The sequence below is a fragment of the Lycium ferocissimum genome, chromosome 1 (assembly GCF_029784015.1).
Source record: "Lycium ferocissimum isolate CSIRO_LF1 chromosome 1, AGI_CSIRO_Lferr_CH_V1, whole genome shotgun sequence".
NCBI lineage: Eukaryota > Viridiplantae > Streptophyta > Magnoliopsida > Solanales > Solanaceae > Lycium > Lycium ferocissimum.
In genome coordinates this window covers 70426886-70446906 of record NC_081342.1, presented here as the reverse complement: position 1 = coordinate 70446906, position 20021 = coordinate 70426886, and the positions used below count along the sequence as shown (strand labels likewise).

Sequence of the window (20021 nt, the reverse complement as noted above, 5' to 3'; positions counted from 1 at the left end):
TTATTTATTATAGCTGCTGAAACTTTATCTAGAATGTTAAATAATTTGTATAACAAACCCAAATTCAGTGGCTTTTATATGCAACCTAATGGACCTAAAATAAATCATCTTGCATATGCTGATGATCTTATAATTTTTTGTGCAGGAAAATCTCATACATTGCAACTAATTATGGAGTGTTTGAAGAAATATGAGGAAAACTCGGGACAACTGATAAGCAGGGAGAAGAGTTGTTTCATCATGAATGATAATATCTCTAATAATAGAATTAACATTGTTTCGAGTATCCTGCAGGTACAAAAGAAGGAGTTCCCAATCAAATACTTAGGTTGCCCCTTATTTCAAGGAAGGAAAAAGACTGAATTCTTTACTGATTCAGCTACAAAAATCCTTAAAAAATTAGGAACTTGGCACTGTCAAATGCTATCTCCGGGAGGGAAAATGATTCTTATCAAGCATGTGCTAGCAGCAATGCCAGTACATCTACTATCAATATGTCAGCCTCTTAAGGGTATTTTGAAACTAATGGAGAGAATGATTGCAAATTTCTTCTGGGGCAGTAATGAAGGTAAGGCTAAACACCATTGGGTAGCTTGGCACAAATTGTGTAGAACTACTGCAGAAGGGGGTATTGGAATCAGGAGTCTTCAAGAAATTACTGATAACTTCAGTGCCAAATTATGGTGGCAGTTCAGGACTAAGGAGTCTCTTTGGGCTGAGTTTTTAAAAGCTAAATATTCCAGAAGAATTCATCCTTGTGCTAGAAAGTGGAGCTATACTCAGTCTCATTGCTGGAGGAGAATGATGAAGATTAGAGACAAAATTGATCATCTTATCCTCTGGAAAGTCAACATGGGTAATGCTAGCTTTTGGTGGGATGATTGGACCAAAAGGAGATTAGCTCGTTTGGGAATGCCTCAACTTCTGTTAGAGGTCAAGTATTAGATTATATGACTACTAATGGATGGAACACTACCAAGCTAAGGAAGATTTTGCCTATTGACATTATTAATCATATACAAGGCATTAAAATGAAATCATTTACTATGAAGGATCAACCTATATGGACTCCAAGTACTGATGGCAAATTCTCTTGTAAATCAGTGTGGAACATTATCAAGGAACATAATACTTCATCCCCTTTCAACAAGATTATATGGCATAAGAATGTTCCTTTTAAGGTGTCATTCTTCTTACGGAGACTGTTAAAAAATAGGATTGCGGTGGATATGAATCTGACCAAGTTTGGTGTTCATCTTCCATCTATATGCTCATGTTGTTCTATACACCAACAAGAGGATGCAGAACATTTGTTTATGAACAGCGGATCGACTCAATAGGTATGGTTATTTTTTAATCAATTATTTGGCATAACCTTTGGCAATGCAGGTCGAGGCATCATATCTTCAAATGGTGGATAAATAAAGGAGCTAATCCTCTTCGAGAGATGGTAACACAAGTGCTACCGGAATTATGTGTGGCAAATATGGAAATCCGGATGCGAAAGCAGATTTGATAACATTAAGATGCGGCAATCAAGATAATTTATCAAATCCAACAACAAATTTTTATTTTGATAATCCACAAAAAATTTCCAATCATCCCTCCTTTTATGAACTGAACTTATTTTTGATATCTCGGAGTATGCTAGAAAAGATGTGAGGGTGCTAGCTGTTAAATGGAAACCACCGAAGGCTGGTTATGTGAAGATCAACTCTGACGGGTGTTCAAAGGGAAATCCAGGATGCAGTGGTGGAGGAGGAATAATCAGAAATGAACATGGCCAGCTGATCAATGCCTATGCAGAACCATTTGGGAATATGACTAATAATATGGCTGAGGCTATGGCATTGAGGACAGGAATAGAATGGTGTATCAACTCCGGGTTCTCGAAGATAGAGATTGAATGTGATTCTAAGCTTCTTACTGAATGGATCCTTAAACATAGTGATCCTCCATGGAGTTTAAGTGATATTATTAAGGAGCTACAGAACAAAATTGAAAATTTTGACAACTGGAGCATTGAACACTGTTATAGAGAAGGCAATAAAGTTGCTGATATCTTGGCCAACTATGGACTGAAGTGTACTGCTCTTGTCAACATGAACTCATTTCAGTCACTTCCCAAGGAGGCTAAGGGAGAAATTCATATGGATAGACTTCAACTACCTTCATTTAGAAGGACAATTCAGAAGAACTCCTTTGTTTTGCACCGAGATATGTTTAGATTTTATAATTTTGATGTCCCTTGAAGGTATCCATGAACTGAATAGGAAAGGAGGCGAGATCCCCTCCTCGTGATACCTTCCTTCTTTTGTGAGCTAAGATGAAATCCTACTCTTTGTATAGAATGGAGCCTGTTCCATTCTCGAGTAGGTGCGGGGAGATAGCACTCCTTGTTATGTATATTCTTCTATATATATATATATATATATATATATATATATATATATATATATATATATATATATAAAATGCTTCCACTCTATATATAGAGATGGAGGAAATTGATAAAAAAAAAAAAAAAGAGATTATTGCATGGAACAATGAAGATTAATGCATGTAAATAAAAGCCACTAAAAGCCATTTATGTCCATTGAATTTAAGGGTTTGAATTCAAGACTAATTCAAATATGGAACCAATTGTCTGTTTCAATGAACGTTAGAAATGTTCTAGGATTATTATATTATTATTTTGAGATATTAATATTATTTTTATCAACAAAATCCACTAGAATTGCTGAAAATATTGAATTATGAATCCAAAACTCAAACAAAGTGATGGACTTGTATTTCTCTTCGTTTAATGGTACATATATACTTATATGGTTCTCTTCAAGTAGTGCTTTTGGGGTTATAAAGGCTAGATTTTTGCTAGGGTTCTTCTGGGTAGGGGTGGATCTAGTAGTATATGGATATAGGATTCATTTAAACCCATACTTTTTATCTTAAACCTGGATATTTGTATCTCTATGTAAAATTCACTGGAATTACTGAACTATGAATCCAAAACTCAAACAAAGCGATTATGTATTTTTACTCGTCATATAATATAATGGTCATGTGGTGTCTTTAGTGCGTGTTCTTGTTTGGATTGAATCATACTGGTAATTCTGAACCTTTTATATATAAGTTGTACCTAACTGGTAATAAGTATTGCATGCATAGCCAATAATTTGTTGAACAAGATTTTGCAGAAGTACTATATATGATGAAGTTGTGAAACCATTACTCCCTCAACCCCAATTTGTGACACAGTTTGAATTTCGAAAGACAAATTTCTTTATTTTTTTATCGTGAACTCGGACATACATGTGAACTCAGACATACATGAATCTTTAAGGTTTTTTTTTTGAAAATAATTTATATATTTTCAAACTACATAAAAAATATTACTCCTTTATAAGTTAAAAATAGTTAATGATTTAAAAGGTTTAAAGGGCATATGAATAAATTGCCGTCAAAGATTTTTTTTGTTTGACTCTCAAAAAGCAGAAAGTGTCACATAAATTCTTATAAAGGGAGTATTACATTTTACGGACCGTCCAGAAGCGGAGTTGATCGAGGCAGTATATAATATGTGTGCGGGTTAATCTAAGGAGGAGCAAGGATTTGAAGTTTATAAGTTCTAAACGTGTCATCCAACCCATAACTTATCTTAATTAATTTCTAGATTCACAATTAAAAATTTATATCATTTAATGTGTTTCATGATACAAATTAAGGGTGTCAAGTGGGCCGGGCCGGGCCGGGCCATTTAAACGTGGGTCGGGTCGGGGCTGGGCCGGGCCGCAAGTTAAGGGGCCGGGCTGGGAGCCGGGCTTGGAGAGGGAAAGGGTGTCCGACCCAGCCAACCTCGGATAGGGGTTACACCTCGGGCTAACCGAGCCCGTTAATGGGCCGGGCCGGGTTTTAGTTAGTGGGCCGGGCCGGGTTTTAGTTAGTGGGCCGAGCCGGGTTTTAATTATTTTTTTTTAAAAAATTCTAATACTAAATTTTGTTAAGCTTGATACTTTAAAATCTAGTTGTTGTCAACTTTATTTTAACCATCAAGTTCCTTAAATTATACTTTGGCCCTATTTTCAATCTATAAATACCATTCATTCTTCTCCATATTATCTCACAATTCCCTACTCTCCACTTTCTCTAAATTTCCTACTCATCTAAATGGGAACTAAATGGGAACAATGCACATGAGTTTTGATACTAAACCAAAGTTCTTAATTTAATTATCTCATCTGATCCTAAGTCCTAATGTCATGTGCGGTTGTCACCTCTCCATCATCGGCGGAGACATTTCAATACGCTAAAAAAATATTTAATTATTATTATATATAAAATATTTGAAACTAATAAGATTTTATTAATATATTATTATATATATAACTAATAGTTTATGTTATTATATACCGTATAACCTATTGAAATATTTTTGAACTTGTGTAAGCCAACAAAGAAGATAGTAACTTAAAAGGGGTATTTGATTTATTTCACACATCAGCAATTTCAGAGGCTTGTCATTTCACTGATTTTGTCAGCCTATTATAATGTCTTGTTGCTTTTGGGCACTGATCAATGTTTGTCCCTCCTTGCAGAAATTTATCTTGGAGTTGCTGCTTGTGTAGGATTAGTTTTACACAATTACATTTATAGTTCTATTTTGACTGCGTACAGATTATTATTCTTGTAAATAAAATTATAAATAAAATTATAACACAAATTTGAAAAGAAAGGCTCAGTGAGCCTTTAGTTTTATTAATCGATAATTGCAAAGTCGAATTTAAACTTTAAAGCTTACAAACTTACAGCTACTTTTCTTTGATTTTGTAAACTTAAACTAGAAAAAGAAAATTCAATTTGAAAACTCTTCAAATTTAAATCTACATATTTTCCACCATTTTATTCAATTCTTCCATATTAACATTAGGAGGAATTGGCTCAAAATTTTCATAATCGACATCTCCATACATTGGAGATGTTTGTACCGATGGATCTCCAAGTGACATTATATCTTCAAGTTGTTAGTCTTCTCTTGGATCTTGTTATCTTCCTTGATTTCTTCGCTCTGATCTAATCCAATCTCTGAAACATACTAGAACATTCATTGCGTTGCTGCCCAATGAGTGTCGGTTGTCTCCGAGCTGCTGCCTTCCTTGGCTAAATGCACTTTCTGATGCAACAGTTGACATTGGAACATTTAGCACATCATTAGCCATTGTTGAAAGAACGGGAAATTGTCTTTTGTTGTTCCTCCACCAATCCAGTGCATTAACTCCATCTTCGAAAGGCTCCAATGGCTGTCTCAAAAAAAAATTGAAGCTCATCAAAGTTTGTATTACTTTGTTGAGGTGCTATTTGAGACCAAATAGATAATCTGGAAACACCCATGATATGCACACTTTGTGCCTGTCTTTTAGAAGATAAAGTTTCGTTAGAAGGACCACATGGGATAGAAGTCGGTGTAGCATTATCAAGTAATGTAGAATAATGGTTATATAATTGTTGTGCGTAATCATTTGCATCACACATAGCCTTGAGAAGGGATGGTTCCTCAGTAGTTTTAATATATAAAGAAGTATATATAATACAGGTCAATTCTGACATATTAATATATTTAATACACGGATTTAATATAGCACCAACTAAGTAAATAGAAGGAATAGGAAAGAAATACTTTTTGAATTTAATTATCATTGCAGTAACAAACTTATATTCTTTAAGCAAATAAGAGATATCAGCTAGATAAGCTCTAGAAAATTGTGAGCGCCTCACCTGAAATCGCCCCTGTCTATACACCGGCGATGGCCGGGGTTGCGGCGAACAGCAAGGAACTCTTAATAGACCCTCCGGTGAAACTCAATCCCCCAGCACCTAAAGGAAACTATGCAAACTCTCTGTTGGCTAATAGGAAACCGGCACCCACAAAGACCATCTTGTAATTCCGACCACATGAGATTTATAAAGGGAAGCCTGAGGTTTTCTTTACTGAATTTGAAGAAGAGGAGCTCGCTAGCGCTTGCCGATTGACCATCATAGGTAAGTTTTCTCATGGTAGAGCTGGGATTGAAGATATTCGTGCAGATTTTGCTGCTAGATTTCATACTCGGGGCAGAGTGACAATCGGTCACTACAACCCTAAGCACATCTTTCTCGACTTCTCGGAAGGGGACGACTTTAATAATATTTATTTTAGAGAAAAGATCAACATTTGTGGTCCCCTATAAGATTGATACGATGGACAAAGGATTTCGACCCTAACGAAGAAACCTCACTTGCTCCAATCTGGATTCATCTCTCGGGACTTCCTTGGCATTATTACAACTGGAGTGTATTGATGAGAATCACAGCCCCTATCGGTACTCTACTGACGATTGACAAAGCTACTGATGTTAAGTCTCGACCCAATCTTGCGAAGGTAAAAGTCGAAGTCGATGTGGCTAAACCTCTCAGAGACTTTGTATGGATTGGTATCAAGAATGAAGATGGAGTAGAAGGGGCTGGTTTTAAACAGATGGTGGAGTATGATTATGTACCTGATTTTTGCTTTATTTGCAAACATCAGGGACATTCGGATGACCAATGTATGAAGAGGATTTCTAATGCTAATAAATCTGAGGGAAATTCAAAGTCTGCACCAACTGAGCTCAATAAATCAAAGGATGTGAAGTTAAATGTGACACCAGCGGGGAGAACTGAATCGGTTGCAACTACTGCTATTATGCCTACTGTCCAAGCAGGGGAAAACAGTGGAGTCAAGAAGGATATGGATATGCAGGCTGTTTTTGATAAGAACCTACCAGCAAGAGCTTTGAGAATTAGAAACAAGAACTATCAGAAGAGATTAAAAGCTAATAGGAAAAAACAACAAGCTAAATGGATGGTGAAGAAGATGGAGAAAATGGATCCCCAAAAACAGTTACAAGCTGAGAAGGATATGCAGAATGGAATTTAAAATCAAGCAGTGACGACAATACTTCCCCATGACATGGAAAATGACACATATGCTGGGCACTCTGGCCAACCACCAGCTAACAGCCCCATCACTGTGAGAAACTCGTTTCAGCAGCTTGACGAGACGATGACACGGAGAATGAGAATGGTGAAGATCCTGGTGATAGTTCAAATGGAGGAAAGCTTACTAATATGGATGTCCCGGTTAAGAGCCTGTTTCCACAACAAAGCAATCAAGAGGAAAACACTACGATAAGAAATCATGCACAGAAAAGTAAGTCGAATCTTTCGACTCCTACAAACCAGAACAAGCAAGATATTAGCACTCCAGTGAAAGCTTATGAAAGATCCACTGGAAAACATAAACAGATCTCAATTGACAAGATGGAAAATAGCATAAACAAGAGTAAAGGAAGGGATTCATAATGTGAGAAGCCTACAACCAAATCCACAATTTCGGCAGGATTTTCTATGCAATCTCCAGATGCTAAGCAGAAACCTCCTGATACACCTCCTAAGCATGAATTTGTACAGCCAAAATTATCTGAGATGAAAGGAATCAACCTATATGTTGACCTGAATTGCAATGAAGACATTGATGTTATCATTACCAATTCAAAATCTGACCAGGAAAAGAATAAAAAAGACAGTCAACATAACACCAAGAGGTTTTGGAAGATTCCAATGAATATGAATCAAGTTTGGGGGATGCAAGGGATGATGATGATGATGAAGAATTCCAAGAAGAAGAAGATTATGAGGAATGTAATTCAAATGACGAGGATGAGCTTCTGAAGACTTTTGCACCGAGAATAGTCTGGCATGAACAAGACAGTGAAGATGCAATCACCCAACAGGAAAACAAACTCATTATGTCAGGAAATTTATCACCAAGAGGAACAAAAGGAAACATGATAGACCAGACCAAGAATATGGAAGATCAAGGCCCTGTCACAAGGGCTAAAGTTAAAGCCAGTCAAATAGGTGCTATCTCTATAAATGTTCATATGATTAATACAATCTCGTGGAATATTAGAGGGGTTAAGTCAAGGGGAGATTTTGAAAGATTAAAGTTCCTATCCAAAATTCATAAAACACATTTTATTGCTGTTCAGGAGCCTTTTGTTCATTCTAGTAAAATCGAGCAATACAAAAGGGGACTTGCTTTTGAAGGATGTTTGGGAAAAACGCAATGGGAAAATATGGCTTTTCTGGATTTTACGGTTTCAATGTTACGGTGGTGGTGGATGATGAACAACAAATTACAGTGAAGGTGACCAACAACACAAATGATGAAGTCTTTTATTTCACCTTTGTATATGCAAAATCTAAACATCCTTTAAGAACTTCTCTTTGGGAAAGTCTGAGAAACTGTAGCAGCATGATTAATGGTCCTTGGTGCATTAATGGAGATTTCAATGTCATTATGGGCCCGGATGAAAAAAAAACGGAGGGAAACCCCACAGAATGGAGAAAAGTTAGGACTTTATAACTTGTATGGATGATTGCGGGATGGTCGATGCTGGCTTCACAGGGCTAAGATTTACATGGTGCAACACAAGGGGAAAACCGCACAGAATATGGAAGAGATTGGATAGGGTGTTCTTTAATAATCAGTGGACAGATATGTTTTCTAGGAGTGACATTGAACATTTGGCCAGTACCGGGTCAGATCATACTCCAATGTTGGTGAAATGCTCCAATTCCAATTTCCATGGCATCAAATATTTTAAGTTCCTCCAATTCTGGACTGAGCAACCTGAATTCAAGAATGTGGTACAGGAAGCTTGGAATATTGATGTACAAGGAAATAACATGAGAAAGTTTCAACTAAAACTCAAGAATCTGAGCAGGATACTGAGCATATAGTCCAAAGAGCATATTGGGAATGTTTTTGATTTGGTCAAAGAATGGGAGATCAAAATGCATAATCTGGAAACAAAGTATATTAATGATGACCTTGATGATCACAGAGAACAGGCACACAAGGCACAAGCAGAGTATACTAAATGGCTTAAATTTGATGAATCCATCCTCAAACAAAAAGCTAATATCAGGTGGCTAGAAGAAGGAGATGCTAATACCAAATATTTTCATGCCATTATCAATGAGAAGAGAAGAAGACTCAACATTCAAAGGATCATTAACAGTGAAGGCCAATGGATCAATGGAGATGAGCAGATCTTTGAGGAGGCAGTTAACCATTTTAATCTCCTATTTCATGAAGATAACGATCCTGATCTACAATACATTGATTGTCTGGATCAAGTTATTACTCAACATGATAATGATATCTTGTGTGCAATGCCACAAGAAAGTGAGATTCGAGATGCTGGTTTTGCCTTAAGTCCTAGTAGTGCACTCGAGATGCTAGTTTTGCCTTAAGTCCTAGTAGTGCACCTGGGCCTGATAGTTTTGGGGGGTTCTTTTTACCAAAATTGTTGGCACATCATTAAGGAGGATCTTATGAGGGTGATTCAAGATTTCTTTAATGGAGCAGAGTTAACCAGATTTTTCACAAGTACTTGTTTGATCTTATTGCCCAAAGTAGAGAATCCATCTTCTTTCAATGAAATGAGGCCAATTAGTCTTAGCAACTGCTCAAACAAGATTATTTCCAGAATCATGAGTTCAAGGTTAAACGTGCTTTTTCCTAAGATCATATCTGACAATCAGTCAGGCTTTATTAAGGGCAGATCTATCACAGACAATGTCCTCCTGGCTCAAGAAATCATTCATGCTATTAATAAGAAAAAATTTGGTAGGAATGTGGTAATCAAGCTCGATATGGCAAAAGAATACGACAGGGTAAACTGGAAGTTTCTTATTGCTGTTATGAGAAGACTTGGTTTTGCTAAAAAATGGGTAAATCTGGTATGGAGATCTATCTCAAATGTATGGTACTCAGTTTTGATAAATGGTGTCGGAAGAGGTTTTTTCCATTCTACGAGAGGCGTTAAACAAGGAGATCCTCTCTCTCCTTCTCTTTTTGTGCTTGGGGCGGAGGTTTTGTCAAGACTTTTGAACCAACTGCCGTATTTTAACCAGTTTAAAGGTTTTAGCATGCCTCTTCGGGTTCCAGTTATTACACATCTTGCATATGCAGATGATGTGATGCTTTTTTCGTCAGCCAACAAGAAATCCCTGGAAGCTATCACTGCCTAACTTCAAGCTTATCAAAGGTGTTACGCCAACTGATCAATATTGATAAAAGTTGCTTTCTGGTTAGTAGCAAGGCTACTACAAATCAAATCTTGAGGATCAAAGAAACAACAGGGTATAGACAAGCTAAGTTCCCTATTACCTATTTGGGATGCCCTCTTTACATTGGTAGGCAAAATGTTGCATATTATGGAGAGATGGTGTCCAAGATTATCAAAAGAGTTACAGGATGGCATGGAAAACTATTATCCATTAGAGGAAGATTTGTGTTGATTAAGCATGTGCTTCAGTCTCTTCCTATCTATATGCTGTCGGCTGTAGAACCTCCAAAGGGAATTTTTAATGAGGTGGAAAGGCACTTGGCTAGATTCTTTTGGGGTGCTATTGAAGGTAAACAAAAACATCACTGGAGTGCATAGGAAAAGATGACTTATCCCAAAGAAGAAGGAGGATTGGGGCTCAGAAGAATTCAAGATGTCAGTGAAAGTTTAAATATGAAGAGATGGTGGAAATTTAGGACCACAGACTCTCTATGGTCAAAGTTTCTTAAAGTAAAATATTCCAGATTCACCTCCCCTATTGCTAAACCAATCATGCCTACTCAATCCCCTAATTTGGAAAAAAATGCTCAGAAGTAGGGATTTAATGGAGGAGAATATTGTATGGAAAATAAATGGTGGGGACAGCAATCTTTGGCGGGACAACTGGTCTAACATGGGGGCAGTAGCTCAGCTTATTAACATTCAAGATTCTCCTATGAATTCTAGAGTTTCTGAGATTATTCACAACGGGGTTTGGCACATCGAGATGATGCAATTTCCCAAATACTTAGCTGAACAAATTCTTTCTGTTGATATAGGGGATCAGAACTCTAAAGATTATGCTATTTGGACCCCTAATAGCAACGGGATTTTCTCAACGGCTAGTGCTTGGAGTTTAGCAAGACAAAGAAAAGAGAAGTCCCCTTTGTTGAAGAAAATATGGAACAATTACATACCATTCAAAATGTCTTTTTTGATGTGGAAGTTGCTGAAGAACAAACTACCTTTTGATGATATACTTTGCAAGTTTAAACAAAACTTGGCTTCTAAATGCTTCTGTTGCAGAACCCCGCGGAGTGAGACAATTCAACATTCGTTTATGGCTGGTGATATTGCTGTTTCAATATGGAAATATTTTGGCAATCCTTTGGGTATCAGCTGGGAAGACACTCAGATCAGAAATTTTCTTAAGAAGTGGTGGAGTCTCAAGCCAAAGAATTCAATTCACCAAATTTTGCTACAAACCACTCCCATGGTGGTTTGTTGGGAAATTTGGAAAGCCAGATGTGCTGAGAGGTATGGCAACACTACAGTGTCTTTGAAGAGGATTAAGTACCACATTTTCTCTCATTTAAAATGGATACTTTCTAAAGTGAAGAAAGACAAGAACTGGGGGACTGATTGGTTTTTCATCTGTGATCAAATTATAAATTTGGTCCCAAAAATAGAATGCACAATGGTGAAGTGGGAGAAACCGAATGGTCATGGGTTTAAGCTCAATACTGATGGCAAAGAAGATGGGGAATGGTCAAGCTGGGGCTGGAGGGATTTGCAGAGATGTTGATGGAAATATTATCATGGCTTTTGCTTCTCGATTGGGGAATGAAAGTAGCAACACTGCAGAAGCAAAGGCTGCACTACACGGACTAAAGTGGTGTTCACAAAATAGTTTTCATAACTTGATCTTGGAAGGCGACTCGCAGTTGATTATTAACATGCTAAAAGGCGTATCTATTCCCTCGTGGCACTTGAAAGAAATCATCATCGAAGCCCAAGGCCTTGCTCAAAGGATCAACTGCCGATTCCAACATTGTTATAGGGAGGCAAATCAGGTAGCAGATGCTTTGGCTAAGTGGAGTATCAACCATCAAGATCACAATTTTTTCACCCTCGAGGAATTACCACATAGTGCGAGAGGACCATACAGAATGGATCAACTTCAAGTACCCTCGCTAAGACACAAACACAGGAAGCATAATTTTTGGTGAAGCTTAAACTTGTTGAAGCCTAGTAAATAACTAACTGCTGTAGGCTAGATATATTGAAACCTATATAGTAGGTTATTTTGTGCAGTTTAACTTGGAAGCGAGGATTTTCAAATCCACCTCGTGTACTGAATTGGTTCTTCTTGTGGAGATTAATGCAAATACCCAGAGATTTCTGGGAAATTGATTAAAAAAAAATCAGCTAGATAAGCTAAAATGTTACAAACAGTAGGATAATAAGCACCGAAAAATTCCAGAGTAGCGAAATAAAATTTTTCTAAAAAATCTACAACATCCTTAATTTTGATCCAATCAAAATCACTTAACATTAACTCGGGATATCTAGTAGCAAATTGGTTAAAAGTTGCAGTTATAGGAACTTTATATTCAACACAAGTTTTTAAGAAATCATAAGTAGAATTCCACCTAGTGTCTATTTCTTCAGGCATAAATCTTGGTCTAAGATTATTTTGCCTGCATTTATTTTTAAATTCAACAAGTGGCTTCCTATTATTATTTCCTTGAATAAAAAACAATGCGTGTCTAATTTTCTCAATCACAGGCTCAAAGAAAGAAAGACCATCTTAAACAATTAAATTGTAAATATGACAAGCACACCGGACATGAAATATTTCAGGTAAAGGTGAAGACAACTCAGATTTTAAACTGTCGATATGAATGTGTTGTTAGAAGCATTATCAAAGGCCATACATAAAACTTTGCTTGTAAGACCATAATATTTTGCAATGAGCCGAAGGACGATATCGGATATGAATTGTGCAGTATGTCTACGGTCTTCGTCATATTCAAAAGCTAAAATATGTTTTTGCATATTAAAATTATCATCTATCCAATGACAAGTAACTGTTAAATAATTATTTCTATTAACAACACGACCAAGATTCGAGGTGAGAGAAACTCTACAAGGGAGATATGTCAATAAATAACGTAGATAAAACAGATATTGTCCATGAAGTCTAAAAATATCAGATCTACAAGTAGTTCTAGGAATACCGCTAAACATAGGATTATAAACTTTTTGTATATAATGAATAAAAGCATCAGAAGAAGCAAAGGTGGAAGGCAAACAACCCACAGCTATCATTTTCGCTAATTCTTCACGGTCCTTCATTTTATTATATGATCCACTTAATTTACCGATCTTTATGTTCAGTCTTGTTTGGGTTAATCCCCCGATGGCACCCTGAGCTTCTGCTATCTCTTCTTTCCAATTTGGGTGATTGTTATCCAAATGTCTAGTCAATTGACCCGTCCCCCCTTTACTACCCCGGTGCTATGCTTATAAGGTGTCTCGCAAATTTTACGTACAACATAACCCGGATTATTTTCTAATCGGGCAAAATAATTCCACACTAAGCTAGTTTTTTTCCGGGCGCTAGTTTTTTTTTAGGCTCCTTCAGGTAGTGGAGGACGACCCTGAGACTGAGCAATATCATTAGCGGGACTAGTGGGTGTATTATTGTCATTATCATCATCGTCTACTTGTATCTCAAGTTCGTTCTCATCTTCTATACCGTACGTTTCTTGTAATTCTATATAATTCATATCATGTGCACCCACACCTATGTCTCCTATTTCACTAGGTTGTGGTTGCGGAACACGAGTATAATTTCTAGCGCTAGTACTACCCCTACCACTACCACTACCGGATTTTTTCTTACCGCTACTACTACCATCGGGACATAAAGCTTTACCGACTCTTTTTAGTTGTTCCATTATGCAAATTAAAATAACGAAAATTAAAATTAAAATGCAAGAATTAAAGTACTAAATAAAAGTAAGAGATGGAACGAAGGTACCAAATTCTCGGAGATAACGAAATAACAACGTGATCGTAAATTGATGAATTGAATACTTGAAGCCTTCCACTTGATCTTGTTAGTTGCAAGTTTGCAAAAACAATTAAAGTAGAATACTAAAATTATAGAAATTGCTAAAAATTAAGAGGGAAAGTGAGATAAAATGAGAGGATTGTTGTAAAAAATGATGAAATGTATGAGGTATTTATAGGTGAAAAATGGGTTAAACTATAATTTTTTAAACTTAAAGGTCAAAAATAATTTTAAGGGGTTGAGGGACCTTTTTTGGGCCAACAGCTGAATTACCAAAAATAACCGTTGGCAACGGTTACTAGTGCCCACTTTATTAATTCTGTGGGGCCCACCTGCCCATTAATTGAAAAAAAAAACAAAGGAAGAGCTAACTAGTTTGAAAAAAAAAACAAAGGAAGAGCTAACTAGTTTTCAACCGTTGGAAAAGGTCACTGCCCACTTTATTAATTCTCTGGGGCTCAGCTGACCATTAATTATTATTTTTTTTTAAAAAGGAGAGCTAATTAGTTTTCATTTAGTAGCAATTAAATATTAACGGATCCGACTCCTCTCCATTTTCATTGTCTCCATTTTCCCCAAGTTCTTACTTGAATAAGAGACAAATTACCTGAGTTAAAATTAATGGTTAAGTTTTAATTAACTAAAGTAAGATTCTAACTATGGTTTGAATAATTAATAAATATTTCATATATTTGCTTCCAAAATTTTAAGGATCCCACAATTATAGCTACAGCTATTTTATTGGGATACAATGTTTTTAAAATACTTATTTTTAGTAATAAATGTAGTACTTATCTTTTCTTTTTTTTTTATTTGAAGTGGGCCGGGCAGGGCCGGTGCCCCGATGGGCCATCACCCGGGCTGCTGGTGGGCTGTCCACCTTGTCCGGCCCAGCCCCCTAATAAAACCCACCTAGCCCAGCCCCTTACACCTCTTAGTGGGCTTGGGCCGGGCCGGTGGTGGGCCGGGTTCGGGCTGGCCCGGCCCACTTGACACCCTTAGACCAAAGTATTACCTGGCCTAGTACCATTTTGAAGGAGTAAAGCAAGTGGACCAAGTCCTGTCCAGTTATTCCACCAGAAAAATGATGAGGCATTGTTTATTTTTCAAAGCATATGAGGCTCAGCTGTAGCTCTACAATTAAGAAGTTATTTCCAGCTCTGTAATTGGCCAGAGCTACAACTTCTGGCAATAGCATTAATTCTAATACAGTATTTAGATTTCAAAAATTCAGCCCAAAGGCTAGAGTTGATTGTAAACCTCCACCATCTTTTAAAATAAAGGAATTTTGTATATCAACTAAGGATTTAAAACCAACTCCCCCTTCCTCCTTGGGGTAGCAAAGATTTTGTCAGGAACTCCAATGGTATTTGTTTTTTCCCTCCATTTGCCCCCAAAAGAAATTGGATAAATATTTTTCAATGTGAGTGACCACTACTTTAGGAGGTGAGATTGCAGCCAAAAGATGCATAGTTTGGGACTATAAAACCTGCTGTATTATCACAGCCTTTTCCCCATGTGATAGAAGCTTACCTTGCCATCCTCCAATCCTTTTAAGGATCTTAGATGTAATTTCAGCAAAGTAGGTGGTTCTTTTCCTCCCTATGTAAATGGGACAGCCAAGGCATGCAAAGGGGAAACTTCGTTGTTCTCTTTTCCTCATCAAAAGCATAAACACATCAAGCTCATGGAATGATGGAAATGTACAACTTGTTCCGAGACATGCATGTTTGTGTTCCAGTTTCCTTTCCTTTTATCAGAAACCCTTCATGTTTTTTGTTTCATTCTAATTCCAAATAGAATCTAGAGAGCACATTGCCAAGTTCTTTACTACGATTTTATTTTTTCAATACAAAATACATGGTTTAGACTAAAAGTACTGAATGGTTCTGTTGAACCCACTAGGGGCGGAGCTAGAGCCTCGACCATGGATTTGGACGAATCCACTAACTTTTATTTCCACCCTTTATTTGTATTAAGGGTGTCAAGTGGGCCGGGCCAGCCCAAACCCGGCCCACCACCGGCCCGGCCCAAGCCCACTAAGAGGTGTAAGGGGCTGGGCTAGGTGGGTTTCATTAGGGTCAAGCTTCTGACAAGGTGGACGACCACCGGCACTTAGGTGATGGCCCATCGGGGCACCGGCCCGGCCCACTTCAAATAAAAAAAAAAAAAAAAAGATAAGTACTACATTTATTACTAATAATAAGTATTTTAAAAATATTGTATCGCAATAAAATAGCTGTAGCTATAATTGTGGGATTCTTAAAATTTTGGAAGCAAATATATGAAATATTTCTTAATTATCCAAACCATAGTTAGAATCTTACTTTAGTTAATTAAAACTTAACCATTAATTTTAACTCATGTAATGTGTCTCTTATTCAAGTAAGAACTTGGGGAAAATGGAGACAATGAAAATGGAGAGGAGTCGGATCCGTTAATATTTAATTGCTACTAAATGAAAACTAATTAAATCTCCTTTTTTTTAAAAAAAAAAATTAATGGTCAGCTAAGCCCCAGAGAATTAATAAAGTGGGCAGGGACCTTTTCCAACGGTTGAAAACTAGTTAGCTCTTCCTTTGTTTTTTTTTTTTTTCAATTAATGGGCAGGTGGGCCCCACAGAATTAATAAAGTGGGCACTAGTGACCGTTGCCAACGGTTGTTTTTAGTAATTCAGCCGTTGGCCCAAAAAAGGCCCCTCAACCCTTAAAATTATTTTTGACCTTTAAGTTTAAAAAATTACAGTTTAACCCATTTTTCACCTATAAATACCTCATACATTTCATCATTTTTTACTACAATCCTCTCATTTTATCTCACTTTCCCTCTTAATTTTCAGCAATTTCTATAATTTTAGTATTCTACTTTAATTGTTTTTGCAAACTTGCAATTAACAAGATCAAGTGGAAGGCTTCAAGTATTCAATTCATCAATTTACGATCACGTTGTTATTTCGTTATCTCCGAGAATTTGGTACCTTCGTTCCATCTCTTACTTTTATTTAGTACTTTAATTCTTGCATTTTAAATTTAATTTTCGTTATTTTAATTTGCATAATGGAACAACTAAAAAGAGTCGGTAAAGCTTTATGTCCTGGTGGTAGTAGTAGCGGTAAGAAAAAATCCGGTAGTGGTAGTGGTAGGGGTAGTACTAGCGCTAGAAATTATACTCGTGTTCCACAAGCACCACCTAGTGAAATAGGCAACATAGGTGTGGGTGCACATGATATGAATTATATAGAATTACAAGAAACGTACGGTATAGAAGATGAGAATGAAGTTGAGATACAAGTAGACGATGATGATAATGACAATAATACACCCACTAGTCCCGCTAATGATATTGCTCAGTCTCGAACTCAGGCTCAGGGTGGTCCTCCACTGCCTAAAGGAGCCCAAAAAAAACCTAGCGCCCGGAAAAAAACTAGCTTAGTGTGGAATTATTTTTCCCGATTAGAAAATAATCCGGGTTATGTTGCATGTAAAATTTGTGAGACACCTTATAAGCATAGCACGTAGTAAAGGGGGACGGGTCAATTGACTAGACATTTGGATAACAATCACCCAAATTGGAAAGAAGAGATAGCGACTCGGGGTGCCACCGGGGATTAACTTAAACAAGGCCGAACCTAAAGACCGGTAAATTAAGTGGATCATATAATAAAATGAAGGATCGTGAAGAATTAGCGAAAATGATAGCTGTGGGTTGTTTGCGTTTCACCTTTGCTTCTTCTAATGCTTTTATTCATTATATACAAAAATTTATAATCCTATGTTTAGCGGTATTCCTAGAACTACTTGTAGATCTGATATTTTTAGACTTCATGGACAATATCTGTTTTATCTACGTTATTTATTGACATATCTCCCTTGTAGAGTTTCTCTCACCTCGGATCTTGGTCGTGCTGTTAATAGAAATGATTATTTAACAGTTACTTGTCATTGGATAGATGATAATTTTAATATGCAAAAAAGTATTGTAGATTTTCAATATGACGAAGACCGTAGACATACTGCACAATTCATATATGAATCTTTGTCCTTGTCATTGCAAAATATTATGGTCTTACAAGCAAAGTGTTATGTATGGCCTTTGATAATGCTTCTAACAACACATCTGCTATCGACAGTTTAAAATCTGAGTTGTCTCCATCTTTACCTGAAATACTTCATGTCCGGTGTGCTTGTCATATTTACAATTTAATTGTTCAAGATGGTCTTTCTTTCTTTGAGCACTGTGATTGAGAAAATTAGACACGCGATTGGTTTTATTCAAGGAAATAATAATAGGAAGCGACTTATTGAATTTAAAAATAAATGTAGGCAAAATAATCTTAGACCAAGATTTATGCACGAAGAAATAGACACTAGGTGGAATTCTACTTATGATTTCTTAAAAACTTGTGTTGAATATAAAGTTCCTATAAGCAACTTTTAACCAATTTGCTCTTGGATATCCCGAGTTAATGTTAAGTGATTTTGATTGGATCAAAATTAAGGATGTTGTAGATTCTTTAGAAAAAATTTATTTCGCTACTCTGGAATTTTGCGGTGCTTATTATCCTACTGTTTGTAACATTTTAGCTTATCTAGCTGATATCTCTTATTTGCTTAAAGAATATAAGTTTAAAGAAGGTTACACATATGTTGTTACTGCAATGATAATTAAATTCAAAAAGTATTTCTTTCCTATTCCTCCTATTTACTTAGTTGGTGCTATATTAAATCCGTGTATTAAATATATTAATATGTAAGAATTGACCCGTATTATATATACTTCTTTAGATATTAAAACTGAGAACCATCCCTTCTTAAGGCTATGTGTGATGCAAATGATTACGCACAACAATTATATAACTGTTATTCTACATTACTTGATAATGCTACACCGACTTCTATCCCATGTGGTCCTTCTAACGAAACTTCATCTTCTAAAAGACAAGCACAAAGTGTGCCTATCATGGGTGTTCCTAGATTATCTATTTGGTCTCAAATAGCACCTCAACAAAATAATACAAACTTTGATAAGCTTCAATTTTTTTTTGAGACAGCCATTGGAGCCTTTCGAAGATGGAGTTAATGCAACGGATTGGTGGAGGAACAACGAGAGAGACAATTTCCCGTTCTTTCAACAATGGCTAGAAATGTGCTAAATGTTCCAATGTCAAGCGTTGCATCGGAAAGTACATTTAGCCAAGGAAGGCGACGACTCGGAGACAACCGACACTCGTTAGGCGACAACGCAATGAATGTTCTAGTATGTTTCGAGAGAATGGATCAGATCAGAGTGAAGAAATCAAGGAAGAGAACAAGATCCAAGAGAAGACCAGCAACTTGAAGATATAATGTCACTTGGAGATCCATCGGTACAAACATCTCCAATGTATGGAGATGTCGATTATGAAAATTTTGAGCTAATTCCTCCTAATGTTAATATGGAAGAATTGAATAAAATGGTGGAAAATATGTAGATTTAAATTTGAAGAGTTGTCAAATTGAATTTTCTTTTTCTAGTTTAAGTTTACGAAATCAAAGAAAAGTAGGCTTGTAAGTTTGTAAGCTTTAAAGTTTAAATTCGACTTTGCAATTATCGATTAATAAAACTAAAGGCTCACCGAGCCTTTGAATTTCTTTTCAAATTTGTGTTATAATTTTATTTATAATTTTATTTACAAGAATAATAATACGTACGCGATCAAAATAGAACTATAAATGTAATTGTGTAAAACTAATCCTACACAAGACAACTCCAAGATAAATTTACGCAAGGAGGGACAAACATTGATCGGTGCCCAAAAGCAACAAGACATTATAATAGGCCGACAAAATCAATGAAATGACAAGCCTCTTAAAATGCGATGCGTGAAATAAATCAAATACCCTTTTAAGTTACTATCTTCTTGTTGGCTTACACAAGTTCAAAAATATTTCAATAGGTTATACGGATATAATAATATAAACTATTAGTTATATATATAATAATATATTAATAAAATCTTATTAGTTTCAAATATTTTATATATAATAAT

At 36.3% G+C, this 20021-nt stretch overlaps 1 protein-coding gene across 1 annotated transcript; it reads left to right on the top strand.

Annotated features, from left to right (window-relative positions):
- Nucleotides 1-8463: 8463 nt before the first annotated feature.
- On the top strand, nt 8464-9336 carry LOC132067197 (uncharacterized). Its single transcript, XM_059460355.1, has 2 exons — nt 8464-8727; nt 8821-9336. The coding sequence occupies exons 1-2, from the start codon at nt 8464-8466 to the stop codon at nt 9334-9336; spliced, it is 780 nt and encodes a 259-aa protein (XP_059316338.1).
- Nucleotides 9337-20021: the final 10685 nt, after the last annotated feature.

Excerpts from the sequence above, each read along its gene's own strand:
- LOC132067197 (XM_059460355.1), top strand. The coding sequence starts at position 8,464 with ATGGTCGATGCTGGCTTCACAGGGCTAAGATTTACATGGTGCAACACA. Across the intron at positions 8,728-8,820 it reads AACCTGAATTCAAGAATGTG|TCCAAAGAGCATATTGGGAA; the intron begins GTACAGGAAGCT and ends CTGAGCATATAG.